The sequence below is a fragment of the Centropristis striata genome, chromosome 7, assembly GCF_030273125.1.
Source record: "Centropristis striata isolate RG_2023a ecotype Rhode Island chromosome 7, C.striata_1.0, whole genome shotgun sequence".
In the NCBI taxonomy this organism is placed as follows: Eukaryota; Metazoa; Chordata; class Actinopteri; order Perciformes; family Serranidae; genus Centropristis; species Centropristis striata.
In genome coordinates this window covers 4,944,857-4,966,693 of record NC_081523.1, presented here as the reverse complement: position 1 = coordinate 4,966,693, position 21,837 = coordinate 4,944,857, and the positions used below count along the sequence as shown (strand labels likewise).

The 21,837-nt window shown below is 34.6% G+C and overlaps 1 protein-coding gene and 1 long non-coding RNA gene across 2 annotated transcripts; both read left to right on the top strand.

Annotated features, from left to right (window-relative positions):
* The first annotated feature begins 286 nt into the window (after positions 1–286).
* Positions 287–695, top strand: LOC131974266 (uncharacterized). Its single transcript, XR_009394650.1, has 3 exons — positions 287–356; positions 484–525; positions 637–695. It is a non-coding gene; the product is annotated as an uncharacterized LOC131974266 (long non-coding RNA).
* Positions 696–5,093: 4,398 nt separating this feature from the next.
* On the top strand, positions 5,094–21,323 carry LOC131975234 (STAM-binding protein-like A). The gene is made up of 10 exons (XM_059337838.1): positions 5,094–5,246; positions 8,958–9,182; positions 10,379–10,454; positions 10,546–10,641; positions 12,897–13,296; positions 13,465–13,589; positions 16,169–16,306; positions 19,503–19,615; positions 19,779–19,878; positions 20,909–21,323. The coding sequence occupies exons 2-10, from the start codon at positions 8,980–8,982 to the stop codon at positions 20,963–20,965; spliced, it is 1,308 nt and encodes a 435-aa protein (XP_059193821.1). The 5' UTR covers positions 5,094–5,246; positions 8,958–8,979; the 3' UTR covers positions 20,966–21,323.
* Positions 21,324–21,837: the final 514 nt, after the last annotated feature.

Below are 21,837 nucleotides of genomic sequence, written 5' to 3'. Positions count from 1 at the left end.
AACGCAGGTATAGAACTCCAGGTACGTCATACTCTAGAGCGCGGGAGAGTGAAGGCGAGGAAACGTGGTTAGTAGCTAACAAAACTGAGTAACGTAACAGACAGTTAAGATTAGCGATAAAGTCGCTACGAGGAGCAGAGAGATACAAGTGCTTAAGTAAAACTAGCTTATGTATAAATGAAGCGGACAGGTATTCGCTCTAGTATTTAACTTTAACAGAGTTAACTGTATTTAGCAAGAGCAACGAGAACACTCAAACACCGGAAGTGATTCAACTCGTAGTCGTAGCCGTAGTTCATTCAAAGTTTATAAAGCATCAATAAGGCTTCTATAGTGGCTGGCTGACAGGACACAAGGTATGTTAAAGTTTATTTTCTTCTGTCATATATATTAGTGGCTATATTTGTTGTCTTAATTATAGTAAAAGTGCTTGTTAGCTCAAGTGCTAATGTTAATGTTTGTTATTATTATTACACCTCGTAGCTCTTACGGTGGAGGACAGACCGCGACATCCCGTGATAAACTGTGAGTATAAAGTAAACAACAACAACAACAACAACAAACAGCTTACTTTGCTGAAGATCTGTTGATTTGAGACTGAAGTTGAAATAAGCACAACTGTGTCTCCTCTCATAGGGAGAAGATGATCTTCTACATCCTGCTGCTCCTCCTCATCCTGGCCTCCTGTGTCTCTGGTTAGTTTACTCCTTCACTTTATTATCCACACATCTCAATTTTAATTATTTTCCATGGTTTTCTTGATGATAACCAAAATCATTATCAAGAAAAACATGTTCAATGTCTAGATATCAGTTCTTAAATAAACTCTAATCAGCTGTTGTTGTTGTTATCTTTATATTTGTCAAAACAAATGAACCTTTAGTTGTACCAGCCATTAAAATGAACAATACACTGATGAAAACAAGGGTGGTCTAATCATTTTTTTCCATGTCTGTCTGGTCCTCACTTTCCCTCTCTGTCTCCTCAACAGGAACATTTGTAGTGAATGTGACTCAGAGCTTCTATCAGGCAGAGGAGAACCAGAACAAAACACTGGAGTGGAACTTCACCACCAAACCTGATGCTTCACTCAATCGCTTTTTTATCATCTGCCGGCTGTTAGATGGACTCAAGGATCCAGTCCTGTTTCATCTAGATGGAGGTGTTGAGGACAGAGTCTCTCAGGATCAACAGTTTGCAGGACGAGTCCAGTTTGACAAAGGCGTCCTCAGAGAAGGACGAGTCAGACTGACTGTGTCCAGACTCAGGATCAATGACTCTGGAGACTATGAGTGTGAAGTGTCCACAGGTTATGGTTCGGGTTCTCCCACATTTCAGCTCAACGTCACTGGTGAGTTGATCCAGTCAAACTTTCTGAACTCTCTGAAATCTTTAACTTTTTCAGATTAATAAGAACCTAAGTGTAATAATTATGGACTTCCAGAGTTCTTAAACTTCCTTCTTGTAGTTTCTGTAAATCTGTTACATCTTTTGTTGATTTTTATTCTTTAGTCAAATGTTTTTTTCTTCACATGAATGACTCAGATTTGTTTGTTCTCTTTGCAGCAGCGAGGGATCGGCACCAACCTGAGACACCAAACACACCAAACACAACAATCGCACCAAACACAACAATCGCAACAAACACACCAAACACACCAAACACAACAATCGCAACAAACACACCAAACACACCAAACACAACAATCCAGGGAACAGATCCTCCTTCACCAGGAAGTGGACCACAACCAGAGAGTGGAGGAAGGATCGGCCTCTACTATGGACTGGCAGCAGCAGCAGCAGCTGTTCTATTGGGTCTCTGTTACTTTCTGTGTAAAAACCAAGATTCCAGCTTCAGACGTAGATTTGGTGCATGTTACAGTTCACCAGGTGGATCAGAGGTACACTATGATCAACAGCTTCAACAAATTACATTTAATACCAAAGACAGGATAGTTGTCTGACAGGTGCATAAAACTGTAAGTCAACAGATATCAAAACAACAACTTTGATGCTTCACAGAGCAGATGAGAGAAATCAACAGAATGGGACGGCCGTTCTGGACGTTGACAGAATTTCCTATTTATTATTAATTTAACACAGGGGTCACAGCAGGGGTCAATGGGTTCTTCACAGGGGCATCCAGGGGTAGTGTATATAATTTCCTAAAGTTTTTTTAATTTAATTTTTGTTTTAATTGTTAATACTTTGTCTACTTGTTCATACTGTAAATTGTTAATACTTTATATATTTTACTTGTTTATTTGATAATATGTCTTATATTTCTAGTTTATATGGCTGTTTACTATTTATTGTTTTTTGCTATCCACTTTGTTGCTGTACTTTGTTACTTGACCGTAAGGAGTTACATGAATGACATTAAGACACTGATATATATATCTATATATCTATAGATATATAGATATTATTGCGGCAATATGTACTAAGTCCTGTACACAACACATCTCAATATTAATTATTTTCCATGGTTTTCTTGATAATAACCAAAATCATTATCAAAAAATCCATTGAAAATGGTTGGATGTATTTATTGTTTTTTGCTATCTGCTTTGTTGCTGCACTTGTTGCTTAATAATAATTAATATTGAGATCTATTGTGTGCGCATATATATATATATATATATATATATATATATATAGCGCCAATATGTACAAAGTCCTGTACACAATACATCTCAATATTAATTATTTTCCATGGTTTGCTTGATAATAACCAAAATCATTATCAAGAAATCCATTGAAAATGTTTGTATCTCAGTTGTTCACTAAACTCTTATCAGCTTATCAGTACTTGAACCAGACAATGAACAATACTTTGCATGACTGTTTGTCCTCCCACAGAAAATTAGAAAAATAAAATCCTAATTGCTACATAAAAGTTCTCATGATGAATGAGCTATTTTTTGTAATTTATTTATTTCAAAACAGGGACAGCGCATAATAAGACATTAATCAAAACAACAGAATATGCATTGTGCCATGTTCTAGCAGATTGCTATTTCCACCTGTAGTCCCTGGGCAGGTTGATGGAACAATACATAGAAAAAGAAAATAATTAAGTAAAATTACAGAACAAGGCAAAGAGACAATATATAAAATAGATAAACAGAAACATTGAAGCAAGATAGGACAGGACAGGCTGCCATCCAACACACACACACACACACACACACAATTCATAAATGTGTATTTATTTAATCTACTAATTATTGGTAATTAATAGTTCATATATTGATCAACTCCAGTTCTCTGGTGACATGAAATGCTGGCTGGAATAGTGATGTTAAAAATTTAAATAAAAATAGTGAGGGGGGAAATTAGAGGATGGAAAAAACCCATCATGGGATTAAGTTATAAATATAAAAATATATTATTAATAATACACAGTCTAAAAACAAACATGTCACAATAATAATTTATATATATATATATATATATACACACACACACAACCTGTAAATAAATGAATAAATAAATGGAAATATAATTCAATACATCTTAATATTAATTCTATATGTCCTCCCACAGAAAATTAGAAAAATAAAATGATAATTGCTACATGAAAGTTCCCATATGAGCTATTTATTTAATCTACTAATTATTGGTAATTAATAACATATCGATCACCTCCAGTTCTTAAAAAAAAAAAAATGTGTCGAGCATTGAAAACAAACAAAAACAATATAATATATATAAAATGATATATATATAGTCCAACAACAAAAAGGTAATAATAATATATATTTTTACACCAATATTTACATAGGCCTATACACAACTAGACCTGTAAATAAATAAATAAATGTAATAAAATAAACAGAAGTATAATTAATATATCCTAATATGAATTCCTCCCAGAAAATAATAATAATAATGTGATAGTTGTTATAAAACTTCCCATATGAACTATTTATTTCATCTACTAACTATTGGTAGTTTATAGTTAATTTTTTAATTTATTTATATCAAACAGCAATACATTGCACATCTATAAAGAAGAAATGAATTCCAGAAAAATAAACAATGCAAAAATTAAATAGAATAAAATAATAATAATAATAAAAATATATAAAATTTATAATGCAAAGTAAAACCAGTGAAAATATTTCTGTTAAAAAAGGAGAGCAATGTCCTTCCAGAGTTTGTATGTGAATTCACAAGACCAAAATAAATAAATAATAGTAATTATATATATATATATATAATTACTATTATTTATTTTATTTATTTTGGTATATATATATATATATATATATATATATATATATATATATATATCAACTTTTTTAAAACTTTATTGAGAAATTGAAATCAATTTCAAAAGGAGGAAAGAAAGGTCGACCTTTGGAAAGCTTTATGTATGTGGAATTTCGCCATTAGAATAATCAAATTAATTAAGTGTTGAATTTTCCTATCTTTATTGCTATAATATGAAAGTATATATATGGCTTTCAAATTAATTGGTAGGTTGGAATGTGAGGTGATGTAAACTTAATTTTTTTTCCAAAAAAATCTGGGAAAAATGACATTCAACAAAAAGGTGCCTGATTGTTTCCACGTAAGCATTACAAAATACATAATTAATATCAATACTGATGGACATTTGTTAGTGGGGTAAATGTTATGTATAATTTTATATTGAACTTCTTTAATTTGATTGGAGATAGCAAATTTATATGGAAGGAGCCATGTTGCTTTCCAGTTAATGTCAGGAAAATAGGAGGGCCATACACATTTTCCTCTAGGCGTAATTGATTTTATTTTTTTAATTTCACATTAATTTATTGAACATATACAGCAGTAGTGCAGTAACAGAAGTAGCAGGGTAAACATTACATTAATAATATTTGAGAAACATCTAAATAATACAAAATAAATACATGAATAGAAAATGAAGATAATAACAATAGTAGTAAAATAATAATTTAAAAAATATATATATAAAAATAAAATAAGAAATAATGATTGCCAGGGGTCACAAGCAAAGACAAATTAAATGGAATTGAATAGATATTGACTTTTAATAGTTAATATATTGATCAGCTCCAGTTCTCCGGTGACGTATACAGACTTCCGGCGGAAGTTGATTTGATTGCGGAAGTGCAGCTCCAGGTGCTGTAGGCGCTGCCCACTGAAGCTATTTGATTTGGGACTCCTGTCATTTGATCGTGTTTGTGATTTATTTCTATGTGACCTGAGGCAGCTTCACTTCACAGCTCCATCAGGTGAGAATAAATAAACTTTCTCTTCGCTTTGATTATCCGTTAGAACCGTTTCTAAGTTAGCTTCAGTTAGCTGCTGCGGCTAACGCGACGTCGTCCAGAGATCAGTTTAATGATCAATAACCTGAGATATCAGGACTAGTGGAGGGGAATATATCATTTTATGACATCCAGAGCATGTCGGCAGGCCAGGAGGGTTATAAAGGAAGTGAAGGTGATGTTGTAACACTCATTACTTGAGCTAAAAACGGCCCAGAGTTTAGCATTTGGTCCAAACAGCTACTGGACTTTTTCTTATCAAGCTAGTTCTGACACGAAAAGTACTTCTAATTACCAGATTATAAAGAATCTATGAGTGATAAATATACAATAAGTATGTATATAAGATATGGTTTATTGGTGAATAAGTGTCCAGATCCTTAAGTAAATTATCAACAAATAATCTAATAAATCCTAAAAAATAAAATAAAACCACCTAAAGTTTGTATCAGCATAATGTTTTTAACTCAGTAAAATGTTCTGTCACTATCTTGCAATTAAATATGATGCTTTTGGATTAATATTACTATCTCTAATACTACTATATACTGACGGCTGTCATGTGAGATCTACGTCAGAAAAACAGCTGTTTCTATCTTTGTGACCACGCATTTTTCCAGCTGATTCAGTGTTTTTATAGTTTTTTTCAACTTAGCAGTGAGGAGAATTGTGATCAATACATAACTTAACAATTTATCACAAATATTAAACATCAAAAACGTGTAATTTGAATCGTAACTAAATCTGTCAGATTAAAAAAAACTCTGCTACAAATAAAAATTCATGTTTTCAAAGCAAAATGCACAAAACGCAGTAAAATGTCTGTGTTTAACTTCTATATATGATGTTTTTGGATTAATATTACTGCTGCATAAATGTGTTTGTAGCATTTTACTGTTGTAGATGTTTAAGTTTGTGCTAATTTGAACTCCTTTATATACTGTTGTGTAGTTTAATCTACATAAATGCATCATATTCTATAAAATCATGATGTGTTTGTAGCTTTGCTGTACTGTATGAATTATGTCTCTTTTTTAAAAGTCAGTCAAAGTTTGTGAAGATGCTTTTTCCAGCCGATGCATGAGGGGTTATTTATTTATTTATCTTAGAATAGAAGTAAGGATACTTTTCTCAACACATTAAGGCATAATTTATCACAAACATGAAACATCAAAACATCTGGACCTACTGATCTGATCTGAAATCTGAAAAGTAACCAAAGCTGTCAGAAAATAAATAGTCCTGCATTATTACATACGTACTGAAAATATGGAAAGTAAGAGTTCTCTATATGTACAATATCTCCTTTTAGAGTGTAATAGAGTTAAGTTATTGAATGATATGGCTGCTTATGGTGGAGCTAATTTTAACATTATGAACTGGTGTGTATTTTCATAATAACGTGTCATATTTCATAATTTGCTTGTATTTTATTTATTCAAAATCTTGAGCTTTGAAGTGACAAGTAACTATAGCTGTCAGATACATTTACCAGGGTAAAAAGTACAATATTGTGCTCTGAAATGCAGTAGAAGAGCAAAGAAAAGAAGAAAATAAAGAATCATAGAATGAAGACACTCAAGGACAATACTTAGTTACACTGTAAAAAAAAACTGTTTAATTTACAGTAAAATACCAGCAGCTGTGGTTGCCAGAATTTCACCGTAAAAATACAGTGACTGTGTTTTCTACTGTAAATTTAAATGTAAATATCAGCAAAAACTGTAATTCAGACTGAATATTCCCGTTATTTTTAGGGTAATTGTATCATTGTGACATCATGATATTTCTCCACTTATTTTACATGAAAATGTTATATTTTTAAAGCAAAACTGTGTGTTTCCTACAGTTTATGACAGTTAAAGTTTTATGCTATTCTTTGATTTACTGTAATTAAGTATGTCTACTATGGTGATATACAATTTTTAATTTTACGCCCTATTTCTGGTGTAATTTTATGAGTTTTACTGTAATTTTTTCTAATTTCTGCAAACATTTTTTTAGTGCACATTTACTAAGTCATCAGGTGTAATAATTTATGATAAAATTAGGTTTAGCTGTTTTGAGTTGACAACTTTTACTAGTTTAGTTTAGTTTGTAATGCTAAATTTCCTATGTTTATAATTTACAACAGAAATTAGTTCACGAGAAACTATTTTACTTTTGGAATGACAGCATTTTTCAAAGCTTTGAGGCCTTTTTTTATCCTATAAATGTCCAGTTTCTGAACATTTTGTTGGCTGAACTGATCCTACAGCAGTTTAGACTAAAACTCTAAGCATTGTGCTTTCTCCTTTTATCAGAGCCACACCTCTTGAGCTCTTGAACTTAAAACAACTGGACTCTCTGTGTGTTTCTGCGAGCTGTAAGAGCCAACAAACCATCATGGCAGAATCAATAGAAGCCGTCTGACTGTTAGTCAGCATGCTGATGAGGCTTTCTCACATTCGTCTTCATTTGATCAATGAAGAATCGAAAACCTCAAGTCATAGCAGACGGAGCCTCCCAGCAGACTCATTGCTTTTCTTCTCTAAATATACTCCGTCTGTGATTTTCAGACTCAGTGTGTGTGTGTGTGTGTGTGTGTGTGTGTGAAAGGAGGGACACTGCCCTCTTTGTGCTTGTTTGTTCAGGATACTCTGCGGTCTTGCACAGTTAGTTACAGGATCGATTCACTAAAAACAAATTTGTCCACTTTTCAAGAATTAACAATGAAGCCTTCAGATGAACAATTCATAGCCATATTATGTTTGATATGTTTGAATACTGGTATTACAGTGTGATTTGTCATATTTCCCAACAAGTTGAATCATTTTTTTGTTGAAAATGATTCAAATCAAACTGCAAACACCAAAGATCTTGTTGTGGATTTAAGAATTTAGCTATTACCCTGTAAAAAAGAATTACCTAAAAGGAAAATTTGCACCCTTTTATGCAGTGGTGGAAAAAAGTATTCAGATCCTTTACTTAAGTAAAAGTACTAATACCACACTGCAGAATTACTCCACTAGAAGTAAAAGTCCTGCATTCAAAACTTACTGAAGTAAAAGTACAAAAGTATCAACATTAAAATGTACTTAAAGTATCAAAAGTAAAAGTACTTGTTATGCAGAATGGACCCACTCAGATTGTTTTATATATTCAAAATGTAATGTTAGATTATTTTTATCGATGCATTAATGTGAGCAGCATTTTACTTTTGTAAATTAATATACTGTTATAGGATTACATTTTTAAAAAGTCTAATAACGTTTAATTTATCATGTTTTCATGCTAAATCTTGATGTGAAAAGTAACTACAGCTGTCAGCTAAATGTAGTGGAGTAGAAGTATAAAGTTATGTAAGATGGAAATACTCAAGTAAAGTACAAGTACTTTAAAATTGTACTCAAGTACACTACTTGAGTAAATTTACTCAGTTACTTTCCACCACTGCTTTTATGTGACCATCCAATCAGTGTTGATGGTAAATGTACTCAGTTGTGCTTACGTGTATCAGAATCAGAATCAGAAGCCTTAATTGTCATTGCACAGGGTAGTACAACAAAAGTAGCCATCAACCCGTCCAAAACGTATAAAAACACACAAACAATATGACAGAGGTGAACAGGATATGCGTATCTGTGTATGTGGGAGTTTGAGTGTGTAAGTATTAAATCTTCACCTTTTTCCCAGTGATCCAGGCTGAGCTGTCGTGATGGCGGACCACACTGACGTCACTCTGCTGCCGGAGGAGCGAGTCCGCGCTCTGACCAAGAAGGGAAGCTCGGTGGAAGTTAACGAAGATGTGCCGCCGCGCCGCTACTTCCGCTCCGGCATGGAGATGATCCGCATGGCTAACATCTACGCAGAGGAGGGCAACATCGAGCACGCCTTCGTCCTTTATAATAAATATATCACGTAAGTGTTTACAGTAGGAGGCTGGATTGAGCTGTTTCACTGAATCACTACATTCATTTAAGTGCTTACTAATTAGTCAGGTGCAAATATGGTTTAACCCTTAAAAAAATCTAATAAAAGGTTTCTCGGTGGTTTAAAGTATCAGATGTACTTAAAAACATACAAAAAGTTTACCAATTTTTGACTCCAAGAAAAGCCCCATTTTCAAAACCTCCAGGTCTTTAAAATGACCGTTACTCCTTTTAGTCAGGAGGCGGAGCTAAATAAAGGGGACAAGCCAGACAAAAGCTCCATCACCATAAGTTTAATTTTTGATGGGAGCCACTTCATCAATATTGTGGATCGGAGATGGCAGCCATATAAAGTCTATGAGAACCAATATATCTTCCAAGCCACTCAGAAGGTCAATGTTTGTGTCAAAATCTACATTTTCTGGGTCAAAGAATCATTTAAAGCTATTGACAATATCTCTAGATGATTATTTGATCAAATAGATGTGTTCATTTTGACCATGTATTTACGTCATTTCCAACTCATTAATATAGGTCATATACGGTACATATATTCTGCAAAATGAATAACATGCATTAATTTAATTGAACTTTATTAGCTTCACTCGTATTATTTATTACATTTACAACCACAAAGATGTGATCAGTTCCAGTGAGACTTCCTGCACCACAGACACTTTACAGTTTCCCTTCACTAATTACACATTTCTCCTTTCTCATGTGTCTTTGTCTAGTGTTGGTGCTTCCTGTCCTTGAAAATGAAAAACCTTTCTAGTGGTCAGACTTTGGTAAACTTTTAGTATGTTATTAAGGACATCTAATACTACAAGAAACAGCTGAGAAACCTTTTTTTGTTAGAATTTTTTTAGGGTTAGGTATTTTTTTTTCATATATGCAGCCGCCTAAATCTGTCCTTTTAATTTGATGCTTTTTACACAAATAAATACATTAAAGACATTGTGGGTTAAAATGTCAAGTCGACAGGAAATATGCAGGATAGTTAAGACAAAGATATTTCACAGACTAAATACATCTTCCTCTACATGTGATTCATCCAATGACTGATGAGTAGTTTTTTAGAGTCTGTGTCATCAGTCATTTCTCTGGATTACATATTTTAGGTCATGGTTTTGGAACAGCAAGATTTCTCAGTAAATAACATGATTTGTTTTCTTTTTTACCAAGTCTCTTTATAGAAAAACTTCCCAAACATCGGGAGTACAAGACCGCCAACATACCTGAGAAAAAAGACACACTAAAGGTACGCACACAGTGGTCATACTCTACTTTACCACATATTTAAATAGTTTTTGAGCTAGTGTCAAAACGAAATGTTTCTCTTTCTTCTCCAGAAACTGAAGGACGTTGCATTTCCTCAAGCAGAGATTCTAAAAAAAGCTCTTTTGCAGAGATTTGAAAAGGAGTATGCACAGTTTCTCGTCAAAAAGGTAAACTGTCTGTTAACTTCTGACACCATGAAATTAACCCGTTAACAGTCTCTAATTGTAAAAAAATTTTAATGAATGCATTTTGCCATTCAAATATGCCGATTTAGATGAAGACAGAGATTATTTACACTGGTTTTACAGCGTGCTGTGGGAACCATAAATGGGGTGAAACATTAATCAGCAGCAGCATACACAGCTGTAATAAAAGGAGGCATTTGTTTGTAACAGAATAAATGGAGGCAAAAGTCATATCTTTGTTTGCATGTAGACAAACAAGTTGTGTGGAAAGCAAAAGAGGGTGACCAAGTTGGCCGAAATGCAGTTTTGCATATGCAGGGAAACAATCCGGTCATCTCTCAACTCCATCCTCTCGTGGCAAGTTGCTAACAACTTTGTAAACAATGACCGATGCATGAAAGAGGAAGTCTTACATTAGCTACATTAGAACGATGTTCTAAACATTGTCGGACAGATAGATTCAGAGATTCCTCTGAAACACAAAACTGCTGTTAGAAGAGCAAACCACCAAAAAAAAGACTATAGAGACTGTATCCCAAATCGGACATATCTGCAATTTTCTGTGTTTTTATGGTAATTTTGAATATGATCGCCACCACCAGTGTAGGAATAATTGATTTATACATATTAAACAATCTACGTGTGAAATGTAATTTATGTACATGGAGATTTACATGTCAAATTATAATATGAAAGTAAATCTGATAACGGAAAGCAGTAAGAACGCTCGGGCGACGATCTTAAAAGTACATCTGTATTTTTACTGTACTGTATTTTATTGTGAAGGACAGAAGTACGGTCCAGGTGTGTTGATAACGGTGATATTTATTTGGCTTACCCAGAAACATCCAATTTCCCCCAAAAAACTCATCAGCCCCCATTGTTTTATTGTTTTACAGCGAGGAGATCCAAGTGTCCCATTTAGGCTACAGTTAGCGCACGGCTAATTCACCCACGCTAGCGTCCTTTAGCAGACTCTGGTGAACCCGAGGCTAATGTACACCGTTAAAACAATAAATGGTTCCAAAGATAAGAAGTCAGACTTTGGTTTCACACCATTTAATTAATTGGAAGCACAACATGATCATTTATATTTAATTCAGTTCGACTTTATTTATAGAGCGCATTTAATGCACAAGGCAGACTCAATGTGCTTCACAATGGATATATATAATTACAGTTAAAAAACAAAACAAAAGAAAACAAACAAACAATAAAAAAAATTACAAATTATTGAAGAGTGCAGGTAGACAAGCTATGCCATATTCACCACATACACACTTACTTACTCAGTAGTAGTTAATGTGAAATTTTGATAGAATCTCAGCCGAACGGTGTCCGACTTGGGATACAGTTTCGCTACCTAAAGGGGTTCAAGCTAGCGTGTTTCTTTTTTTTTTTTTTTTCCAAAATATTTTTATTGTCAATTTTCAGAGTGACAAATAACATACATACACAAATAATAAAGATAATAATAAAAGGCAAATAAATAAAAATTAGACACAGACTATGACATATCAAAACAAAGTATACACAATATAATGTCAATGTCGAATGTCCACTTAAGTGTATCAAATGTCACAATAGGTACATTTCAAGAACATACGATAATAATAATAGTAATAACAATAGATAAAATAGATATATAGGTGAATAAATAAATGAGACAAAAAAATAAAATAAAAAAACTTGACAAATACCATAACATACCAAAACAAATTACAAACAAAGGGGCACAGTATAATGTCAAAAGTGAGTGTCCACTTGAGTGAATCAAATACGTCAGACTAGGTACACTTTAGGGGGGTTAACTATAGTTTCAAGTGCTCCAGGATTGGTCTCCATACACCATAGAATTTATGTAAGTTGCCGGATATCTCGTATCTCAATTTTTCAATGTGGAGGATTCCTACCAACTCCCTTAACCAGGCTTCGAATTTAGGTGGTGAGTCAGATTTCCACATTTTCAAAATGCATCTTTTCGCTATGACCATACCATAAGCCACCACTGTAGTAGCATTTCGACCCATATTGTCCAAAGTGTTAGAAATGCCAAATAAAGCGGTTTCAGGATCAGGGTCCAGGTTTACTTTAAATGAATGGGAGTACCATCTAAAAATCGAACACCAGAAATTATGAATCTCAGGGCATAGCCAAAATTGATGTGCAAGTGTGCCATCTGATTTCTTGCACCTTTCATAGCTAGCGTGTTTCTGATGTGTTACCTCTGTGGTCAGAAAGCGGAGGAGGAGGCGATGGCGCGGGAGCAGTCCAAGCAGCGAGCGCTGGACGCTGAGCGGGAGCGCGTGGCCGAGATGCAGCGGCGGCAGCGGGAGCAGGAGCAGTTCAGTGCCTTCGAGGAGATGATCCGCCGCCAGGAGCTGGAGAAGGAGCGCCAGCGTGTCCTCCTGGAGTTCTCCACGCCCTCCGCCCCTGCCACTGACATGCCCCTCCTCCCGGGCATCCAGGGCCCCCCGCAGGCCTCCCCCACCCCCCCGCTGAGCCCCGGGGACCTGTCCGGCGGCACCAACCACCAGTACGACCGACCTCCTACGACCATCGGCGCCCCCGCCACCGCCCCGCCCACCTTCGACCGCTCGCTGAAGCCCGGCTCGCTGGTCAGCCCCGGGAACAACAGTGAGTTCATCTTTTAGTGGCAGGAGGAGCCGGCCTGCTGAGGATTTAAACACTGCCCTACTCCTGCTTTAAAGTATTTATTCTTCTGAGCTCTTTTCTTCCCTCGTGACCTACTTCACTTCCTGCTCACACCATGTCCCGTCACTGTGTTTCTTCCTCTCCCTGCAGATATAATGGTGGATGCCCTTCGGCAGTTGGCTGTTCCCGCCGAGCTGTGCCGGAGCTTCCTGAGGTTGGCCGAGGCCAACACCAGCCGAGCTGTAGAGACTTGTGGCATCCTGTGTGGCAAACTGGTAAGACTCTGGAACAGAGCGACTGTGGCCAAATCAGTCCTCTGAGTCAATCTGTGACAGAAGTTGAAGCTTGAAGTTTTTTTCCTTTTGCACAATAATAAGAGAAAAAGAAAAGGATAAAGAGATAACAATAAAAGGTAGTGGCAAGAAACCCAACAGGGCTTCTACAGGCCTCTACCTATATTAAAGGAACACTCCACCGTTTTTTCATATTAAAACATGTTATTCGGGTAAGTAAGACGAGTTGATACAGACCTCTTGCGTCTCAATGCGTGCACTCAATCGCCCTGGCGCGCGGCGCCACTTGGCTAGCACTTAGCTTAGCCCAGTTCATTCATTAGGATCCAAACAGATGGACAGTTAGAAGCGACCAAACTCCTCCACGTTTTCCCTATTTAAATACAGCTACACGAGTAGTTAAACGACCAAGTATGGCGACACAAAATAAAACGTGGCGCTTTTCGAAGCGGATAAAAAGGATAACTATAATGTATGGCGGAATAGCACTTGGGAGCACTTCGACTCGGCGCAGTAATATCATCACTCCTGACGGAAGTGAGAGGGAGCGGAAGTGATGATATTTTAATATTATTTTATATTTTAATATGAAAAAACGGTGGAGTGTTCCTTTAAAACTCAAATCAAATCAAAATTACTTTATTCATCCCCAAGGGGAAATTCAATCAGTCTGGTAGTTAACTCACAAGTTAAATTAAAAACAAGTAACTATGACATAGAAAAAAAATTATTACACATTCCAGAAAAAAAAAATCCCAGTTCCAGTGTTGAAAACAAAACCTCTCTGTGTCAGTGCAGCTCTTATTTATCAGTGAGTGTATAAGGAATGTGGATTTTGAAAAGGACACATCAGCTGACCTCCCACCCCAGAGGCCTAGAACACAATCTGACACTTCTCTCACTGTTCCAGATCTGCTTTAATGATATCATTTGCTGGTCAGTTTAACTTAACCCATAAGAACCCAGACCCAGTAATCCTTAAAGGAAAATTACGGGGGATATACCACAGACGATGTTTTGTCATGGTGTTTTTAAAAAAATTCTACCCTTTAATGTCAAAGATCTGTGGTGATACATAAACGTTACATTGGGCGTTTATGGTATTTATGTTTATGATATTTCTTATTTTAAAATAAAAAACCTACAAGACACATTTTGTGCTCACAGAAACACAAATTTGCATTTTTCTTTCATCTCCATAACATATAGGAAAATTTGACATTAATAGTGCTGTTTAAGATTACAGATTTGTTTTTAAGTAACACAAATAAGAATAAATTAATTCTAAATAAAAACAAAAAAACATTTGCCTTTTTGTTTGCATCTCCATAACATATATCAAAATTGTGACTTTAATTTGTTCTGGAAATAAGGTAAGAACAGGTTAAAAGTAATAAAGGACACCTTTTTAACAGATTATAATTGTTAAATGGGTTTAAATTTAGCCTAGTACCAAGCACATTTCTGTTTTAAACATTTAAAGTGTTTGTTACACTGGTGTCACCATGGGTTCTTATGGGTTAAAACTCCTTCCACTTTTTTTTCAGAGCATGCACTGAAAAAAAATTGTGTCTAAAAACACAAAAGATAAAAACACTAAATCTGAGGGAAATGATCTTGCTGCATGGACAGATAATTTCACTTCAATCAATCAAATCAAAATTACTTAAAATCATCCCCATGGGGAAATTCAGTTAATAAGTTATAGTTATAGTTCAGTTATAAATTCAGTCTTGACAAGATTTCTTAAATTAAGATTATTAAATCTAGAAATAAGCATGTTGAACACTTAAAACAAGACATTAATCCTCTGGGGTCTGTGATTTGTTTGACGTTCCGAGGTCACATAAAACCAAAGAAATTATCGTTTTAATTCGATAGTACAAAATTATTTGTTCAAGTCTAAAAGTAGGATTGGACGAGGCTGGCGTGGCATTTTGCAAAAATGGAAAAAAGGGTTCAAATCATCTAACACTGTTCCTATAAATAAACATGTTTTATGGTAATTTTTTGTGTATAGTTTTATTATATTTGAATTTTACCTTTCTATGTTCATATTTGTAACCTATGTTTACATTTTTTAGGTCTGAAACAATTCATTGAGTATATTTGTGGTTTTATTGTCTTAAATAGTATCATTTTATTTCAGATTTCATGATTTTTGTGTATTTTTGGGCTCAATATGTTAATAAAGTGGGTTAAAGTGAAGGAAATAATTGTCAGATCATGTTGAAGTTGTGCTGAGAAAATACCAAATACCAAACATGGGTATGGTAAATATAATGTGGTATATAAAGAACAAATAGGTTCAGACCCCAGAGGGTTAACTCTTAAAACAAGATAAATTATGTAACACTTCTAAATTAAGTTTTTTTTTATCTTGGTAAGAAACAAATAATTTGCAGTGTGAGCAAGCGTTTTTTTTTTTTGCCAGCAGCAAACCAGTCACTGCCTGTTATTTGTATCCACACAGAGTCCTTGGACAGCATTGTGGCAGACGGTTGCTTTGCATAATTTAAAGGACTGTACTAGTGTGACTGGTTTTTTTGTTGTTGTTCCAGACCAGAAATGCGTTCACCATCACCCACGTCATCGTACCAAAGCAGTGCGGCGGACCGGACTATTGTGACACAGAGAACGAGGAGGAGCTCTTCCTCATACAGGACCAGTACGATCTCATCACTCTGGGCTGGATACATGTGAGTTAACACCAAGGTTTAATAGTTTTGGGTTTTTTATTAGTTTTAGTTTTGATTTCGTTGTCAATTTTTGTTTTCAAATTCAGTTAGTTTTAATGAATTTTTAGAGTAAGTTTGCTAGTTTTAATTAGTTTTTATTTTTTGGTTTAGTTTTTATTAGATTTATTTTTTTTGTAATGGGGTATTTGTTGGGTGCCAGATTAAAAAAGGTCACAATAAATGTTTCCTTTATTTCCTTTGTCTCATCCATCTCAGCCCCAATAAGTTTATTAAGTCATAAAACCAGATAGATGTTTACGTATGAAAAAAGTTGCCAAGGACGAAAACGAAGGACATTTTCACTATAATTTTAGTTAATACAGCTTCAGTTAGTTATGTTTTTTTTTAAAAACTCTAGTTTTTATTTTTATTTAAGGTAACGAAAATGTTTTTCAATTCTAGTTTTCATTAACTATAACAACCTTGGTAAGGGAAGCATATATATATATATATATATATATATATATATATATATATATATATAATAAAGAAAGAAAGGAGGAAAAAATTGAACTATATCGATAAATGCGATGTGGACTAATTCCATATCACATTTAAAAATATATCGATATATTTTTTTATCAACATATCACCCAACCCTACTACATAGAATATTACTGTCAAATTAAATGTTTCAATCAGGCCGGTCACAATAACAATATACCTTCCCAGAAATAAGTTTTTTTTAAAAACCTTATTTTCATTTTTATTTCAGTTAACGAAAATGTTTTTTCAATTCTAGTTTTGGTTATTTCGTTAGTTTTCGTTAACTATAATAACCTTGGTTAAGACACTTTCTAGCAGTGTGTAAACCAACAATTCAGAGTTAATCCTGCTGTACCTCAAAGGAAAAATGTCCCCTGGAAACACACAGAGAGCATGTGACACAATGAATCCCGTGCTCTGTGTCTGTATTTTTAGTTTTCCTGCTTGATACAGTAAGATATTCTCAACGCTGCTGCAGTCAAACTCGATCTATAAAATCATCATTAAACAGTAATGTGATACGAGAAGATGATATTTAAATGAGCAATAAATTCATGAAGCAATTTCACTTAAGGCAATTTCATGATGTTAAATATTAATTTGATTTTGATATGCATGATTACATTTTGTTTTATCTTTCTATGTTTGACCCCTTCTTAAAAATCCCTGTTTATCATATTTTCTGCGTATGATGAACTTCTAACTTTATCTTGTAACTTTGGTTTCAAGGGGCATCATATTAGTTAAGTCTATTATTACAATTATTATTATTATACAGCATAATGTATGCAAAATCACCACAATATAATCAAACTGTTGTTGCAGTCGTGCAGTAAAATTCAAAATGAACATTAACACATCTAAAGCAAAATGCTTAGCTCATTGAAGTGCAACTGATTTAAAAAAAATATATATATAACATGAAATGCTTCTACTATAATTTACTATTTATTGATATGATACTATTCCACAAACATTATTATACAATAAACTCAAACTATTCTCAATCATCTAGCTCTATTTACCACAGTGGTTAAGTTATTATTATATCAAATATACATGTATATTTAAGCATAAAACTTGCACCCTTAAAGCAAATGTAAGGAACTCTCAATGTACTATTACGACCAAATTTTGCCTGGGAAAAGAATAACTATATAGAAATAGCAAATCTTCTTGTTGATTATCTCTTTTGCTTATGTCCCTTTACCCATGGGTGATCTGTACCTATATGATATGATGAAACTGCAATCTAAACATGTTTACAGTGCAGTAACTTAACATATTTCATGCTCAAATGCATGTATCACAGTATAAATAGGAATACAAAAGGTTTGAAGCAAATAAAAAATAACCACTTACTGCGATTTATTTTTTCAGTGCAAGAACAGCAGAAAAACATTGATTACAAGAAGTAATTTTGTGCATTTTTACACCGCACTTTTAAGATTTCATGCTCAAATGCATGTAGTTGTACTGAGGGCCACTTCAAGTGAGGGTGCGGGCCGTATGCAGCCCCTGGGCCTCCAGTTGCCCATCCCTGATCTAGATTGTGTCCATTATTTCACGTGCGTTCAATGGGAAAGGAATGTTCAACCAACTGCTGGTAGCCATTTTGAAAAAAATAGCTGACACGGCAACCAGGTTCTGAGTTTTTATTGGCCCAATATCCAGTTTTGTTCCCAATATATCCATCAGCACATCTGCCACATTTGGTGCTTTTATAACAAAACAAACAATTGTTATGATATATATTGTTATGCCGCCCCACTATAAGAGGCATCGGTATTAAAGTGACTTTTTAAATCCAGTTAAAAAACTCCTTGTAGTGAATTAACTAGGGCCGGGACTCGATTAAAAAAAAAAATCTAATTAATTAGAGGCTTTGTAATTAATTAATTGAAATTAATCGCATTTTAATCGCATATAAATATTTGACCTGAGAACAGTGGGAAGTAATTTTTTTCACATGGATTTTCAGTATACCGTTGAATAATGACTGAATACATAAGCTTAAGCAACAAAAATATTGTTTATTTTTGTTCAAGTCCAACAGACCAGTGCAATTTTTGCCATTAAGTGTAGCAATAGCATATTTATAAATATAGTACATTTCATAAATCCAGGTAGCCTATAGGTAGGTAGACCTTCTGTAAACTAGAATACTTTGGTTTTTTAAGTAAAACACAATCCACGCTAGCTAGCACACTAGCCGCTAGCTGCTATATGTTTAGCATTGAGGTGATACTTGAGGCTGGATGTGCTGCTATGGTGATATGTGAATTCCTTGTTGCCTAGCAACACAACCATGCTCTTATGGACGCTTCCATCCGTTGGTTTTTAGTAACTAAATGTCCCATCATCCACGGGGCCAACCAAAGGTCTCATCAGCTTCTTCCTTCATGTTCACTGTGGTTTGTTGTTGTCTCAACTCATCAACGCTAGTTGGTGCTCCAGTATAATCGGTCCTCCTGAAACTCATCCAGTGAGAAACGTTCTGCGGTGCAAAAATAAGTGCGATTAAAATGCATAATTAATTCATCTTAATTAACGCGTTAAAGTCCCGGCCATAGAATTAACATTAATAGAAGTATAAGAACAAAATCACTTACAGTATGTGTTGGTGCATTAAAAACCAGCTGATGTGAAGTGACGTGTGTGTGTTTGTCAGACTCACCCCACACAGACGGCCTTCCTGTCCAGCGTCGACCTCCACACACACTGCTCCTACCAGATGATGCTGCCGGAGGCCATCGCCATCGTCTGCTCACCGAAATTTAATGAGTGAGTCACAAAACAGCCCGGCGCCCCGTCTTTAATAACACGTGATAGATGTGGGAGGAAGTCTTTTGTCTTTCAGCTCGCTCTCCTTCCTCCATGTTCCGTGTGTGTGTATGTGTGCTGCTTCTGTATCTTCTCATTATTAAAGTGTGACTGTTTGTTGCAGAATCGGCTACTTCAGGTTGACGGATCGAGGAACAGATGAGATCTCCACGTGTAAACAGAAAGGCTTTCACCCTCACAGCAAAGAACCCCCTCTATTTACAGTGAGTGCACCTTTTTCTACTACTATTATTATACTGGCATTATTATTATTATTATTATCATCCATTATTAATACTGTCAAGTCACAATAACATTATTACCATCATATCATAATTTTGCCACTGTACCTTACCTACCAACTTATCATTGTTTTAACTTCTTAAGTGTCTATCTATCTATCTATCTATCTATCCATCTATCTATCTATCTATCTATCTATCTATCTATCTATCTATCTATCCATCTATCTATCTATCTATCTATCTATAATTACGAGAATAAAGTTGGAAATATTTAATTAATTACGAGAATAGTCAAAAATATTTAATTAATAACGAGAATAAAGAGAAAAATATTTAATTAATTACGATAATAAAGTGAAAAATATTTAATTCTGAGAATAAAGTGAAAAATATTTAATTACGAGAATAATGGAAAATATTTAATTCCGAGAATAAAGTGAAAAATATTTAATTACGAGAATAAAGTGAAAAATATTTAATTCTGAGAATAAAGTGAAAATATTTAATTAATTACGAGAATAGTCGGAAAATATTTAACTAATTACAAGAATAAAGTCGAAAATATTTAACTAATTCATCTTCTTCTTAAGTGTCCTTGTTCTATTCTGTTTTTTATTGTTGTTTTTATTTATTATACCTCAGTATTCTCTCTCTCTCTCTCTATCTATCTATCTATCTATCTATCTATCTATCTATCTATCTATCTATCTATCTATCTATCTATCTATCTATCTATCTATCTATCTATCTATCTATCTATCTATCTATCTATCTATCCATCTATCTATCTATCCATCTATCTATCTATCTATCTATCTATTTAAAATTAAAAAGACAGTTTGCAGAATCAAACCATTAAATTATAGCCATTTGGATAGATATATCTTATCTAATCTACTCTATGAATAAGTACCTCATACAACCCCACTTCATATAACCTGAACTACTACATAATGTATATTTTGGCCCTTTGAGCACACTCTAACTCAAATCTGTTTCTCTTTTCCAGCACGCGGGACACGTCAACATCACCGACGACACTGTGTCCATGATGGATTTGCGGTGATTCGTTTTGTTTTTTCCACCAGGACACTCAGACTGTTTTTATCAAACTGCAGACATTTTACTGGAGAAAGCACTTGTTTTATTTTCAGGACGGTACTGAGCAAATGCCGGCCACGAGTTTACCATTTATATGGACTTGAGTTGTTCTCAAAGGGAACAACATTGTGTGTGACCAACCTTTTTTTTGCTCTGTAAGAAAAAAACACCTACATATTATTGCACTTTCCAAGCAAACAACTACGACCCACTTCTTAACCGACTCCACTGGCTCTTCAACCCCTCTCTGTTTGTGTCTGTATGTTTCCTTACTGTTCATCTTTTGTTTTTGTCATTAATAAAAAAATATATGTTTGTCAGTGTCTGGTGGTAACCCAACTTTTGTCTCATAATTGCCATCAAAGTTTGGTTCTGCCTGACAGATAAAAGTGCCAAGGACGAGAACATTCACCTGTTGTTGAGTTGTTTGTCGTGCGACATGAAGTTCAGTGTGAAATCTTTGTTGTTTTGACTCGGTGTGTTTCCGTTATAAGCTGTTGAAGTGCTTCGAGTGATGGGAGAAGTCAAAGCCAGTTGTAACTCAGGTATGCAGGCAGTGCTGCTGCTCTGTATTATATTTTTTTATATACAACCACCATCACTCCACAGTATCCTTTATCTAGAAAGGCTTTTGTTTCATTCCTGCTTATGATGGATCCACCTTTTAAATGTTTTTTTAGTTCCTTGTTTTTTATGTTTTGGGGGGATAAAGAGGGTTGGGAGTAACTATAAAATGTGTCGGGAAATCTGAATGAATGTACCTTCTGCTACACGTGACTAACCACCTGGCTGTGATTCATGCCTCTAACCATGTTTGTTTGCTCCCTTCGCTTGTTA

What these genes read in the sequence shown, in the direction of transcription:
- LOC131975234 (XM_059337838.1), top strand. Translation starts at nt 8,980, where the DNA reads ATGGCGGACCACACTGACGTCACTCTGCTGCCGGAGGAGCGAGTCCGC. An exon ending in GCATCCTGTGTGGCAAACTG is followed by an intron (nt 13,590 to 16,168) that starts GTAAGACTCTGG and finishes TTGTTGTTCCAG; the next exon opens with ACCAGAAATGCGTTCACCAT. An exon ending in TCACTCTGGGCTGGATACAT is followed by an intron (nt 16,307 to 19,502) that starts GTGAGTTAACAC and finishes TGTGTTTGTCAG; the next exon opens with ACTCACCCCACACAGACGGC.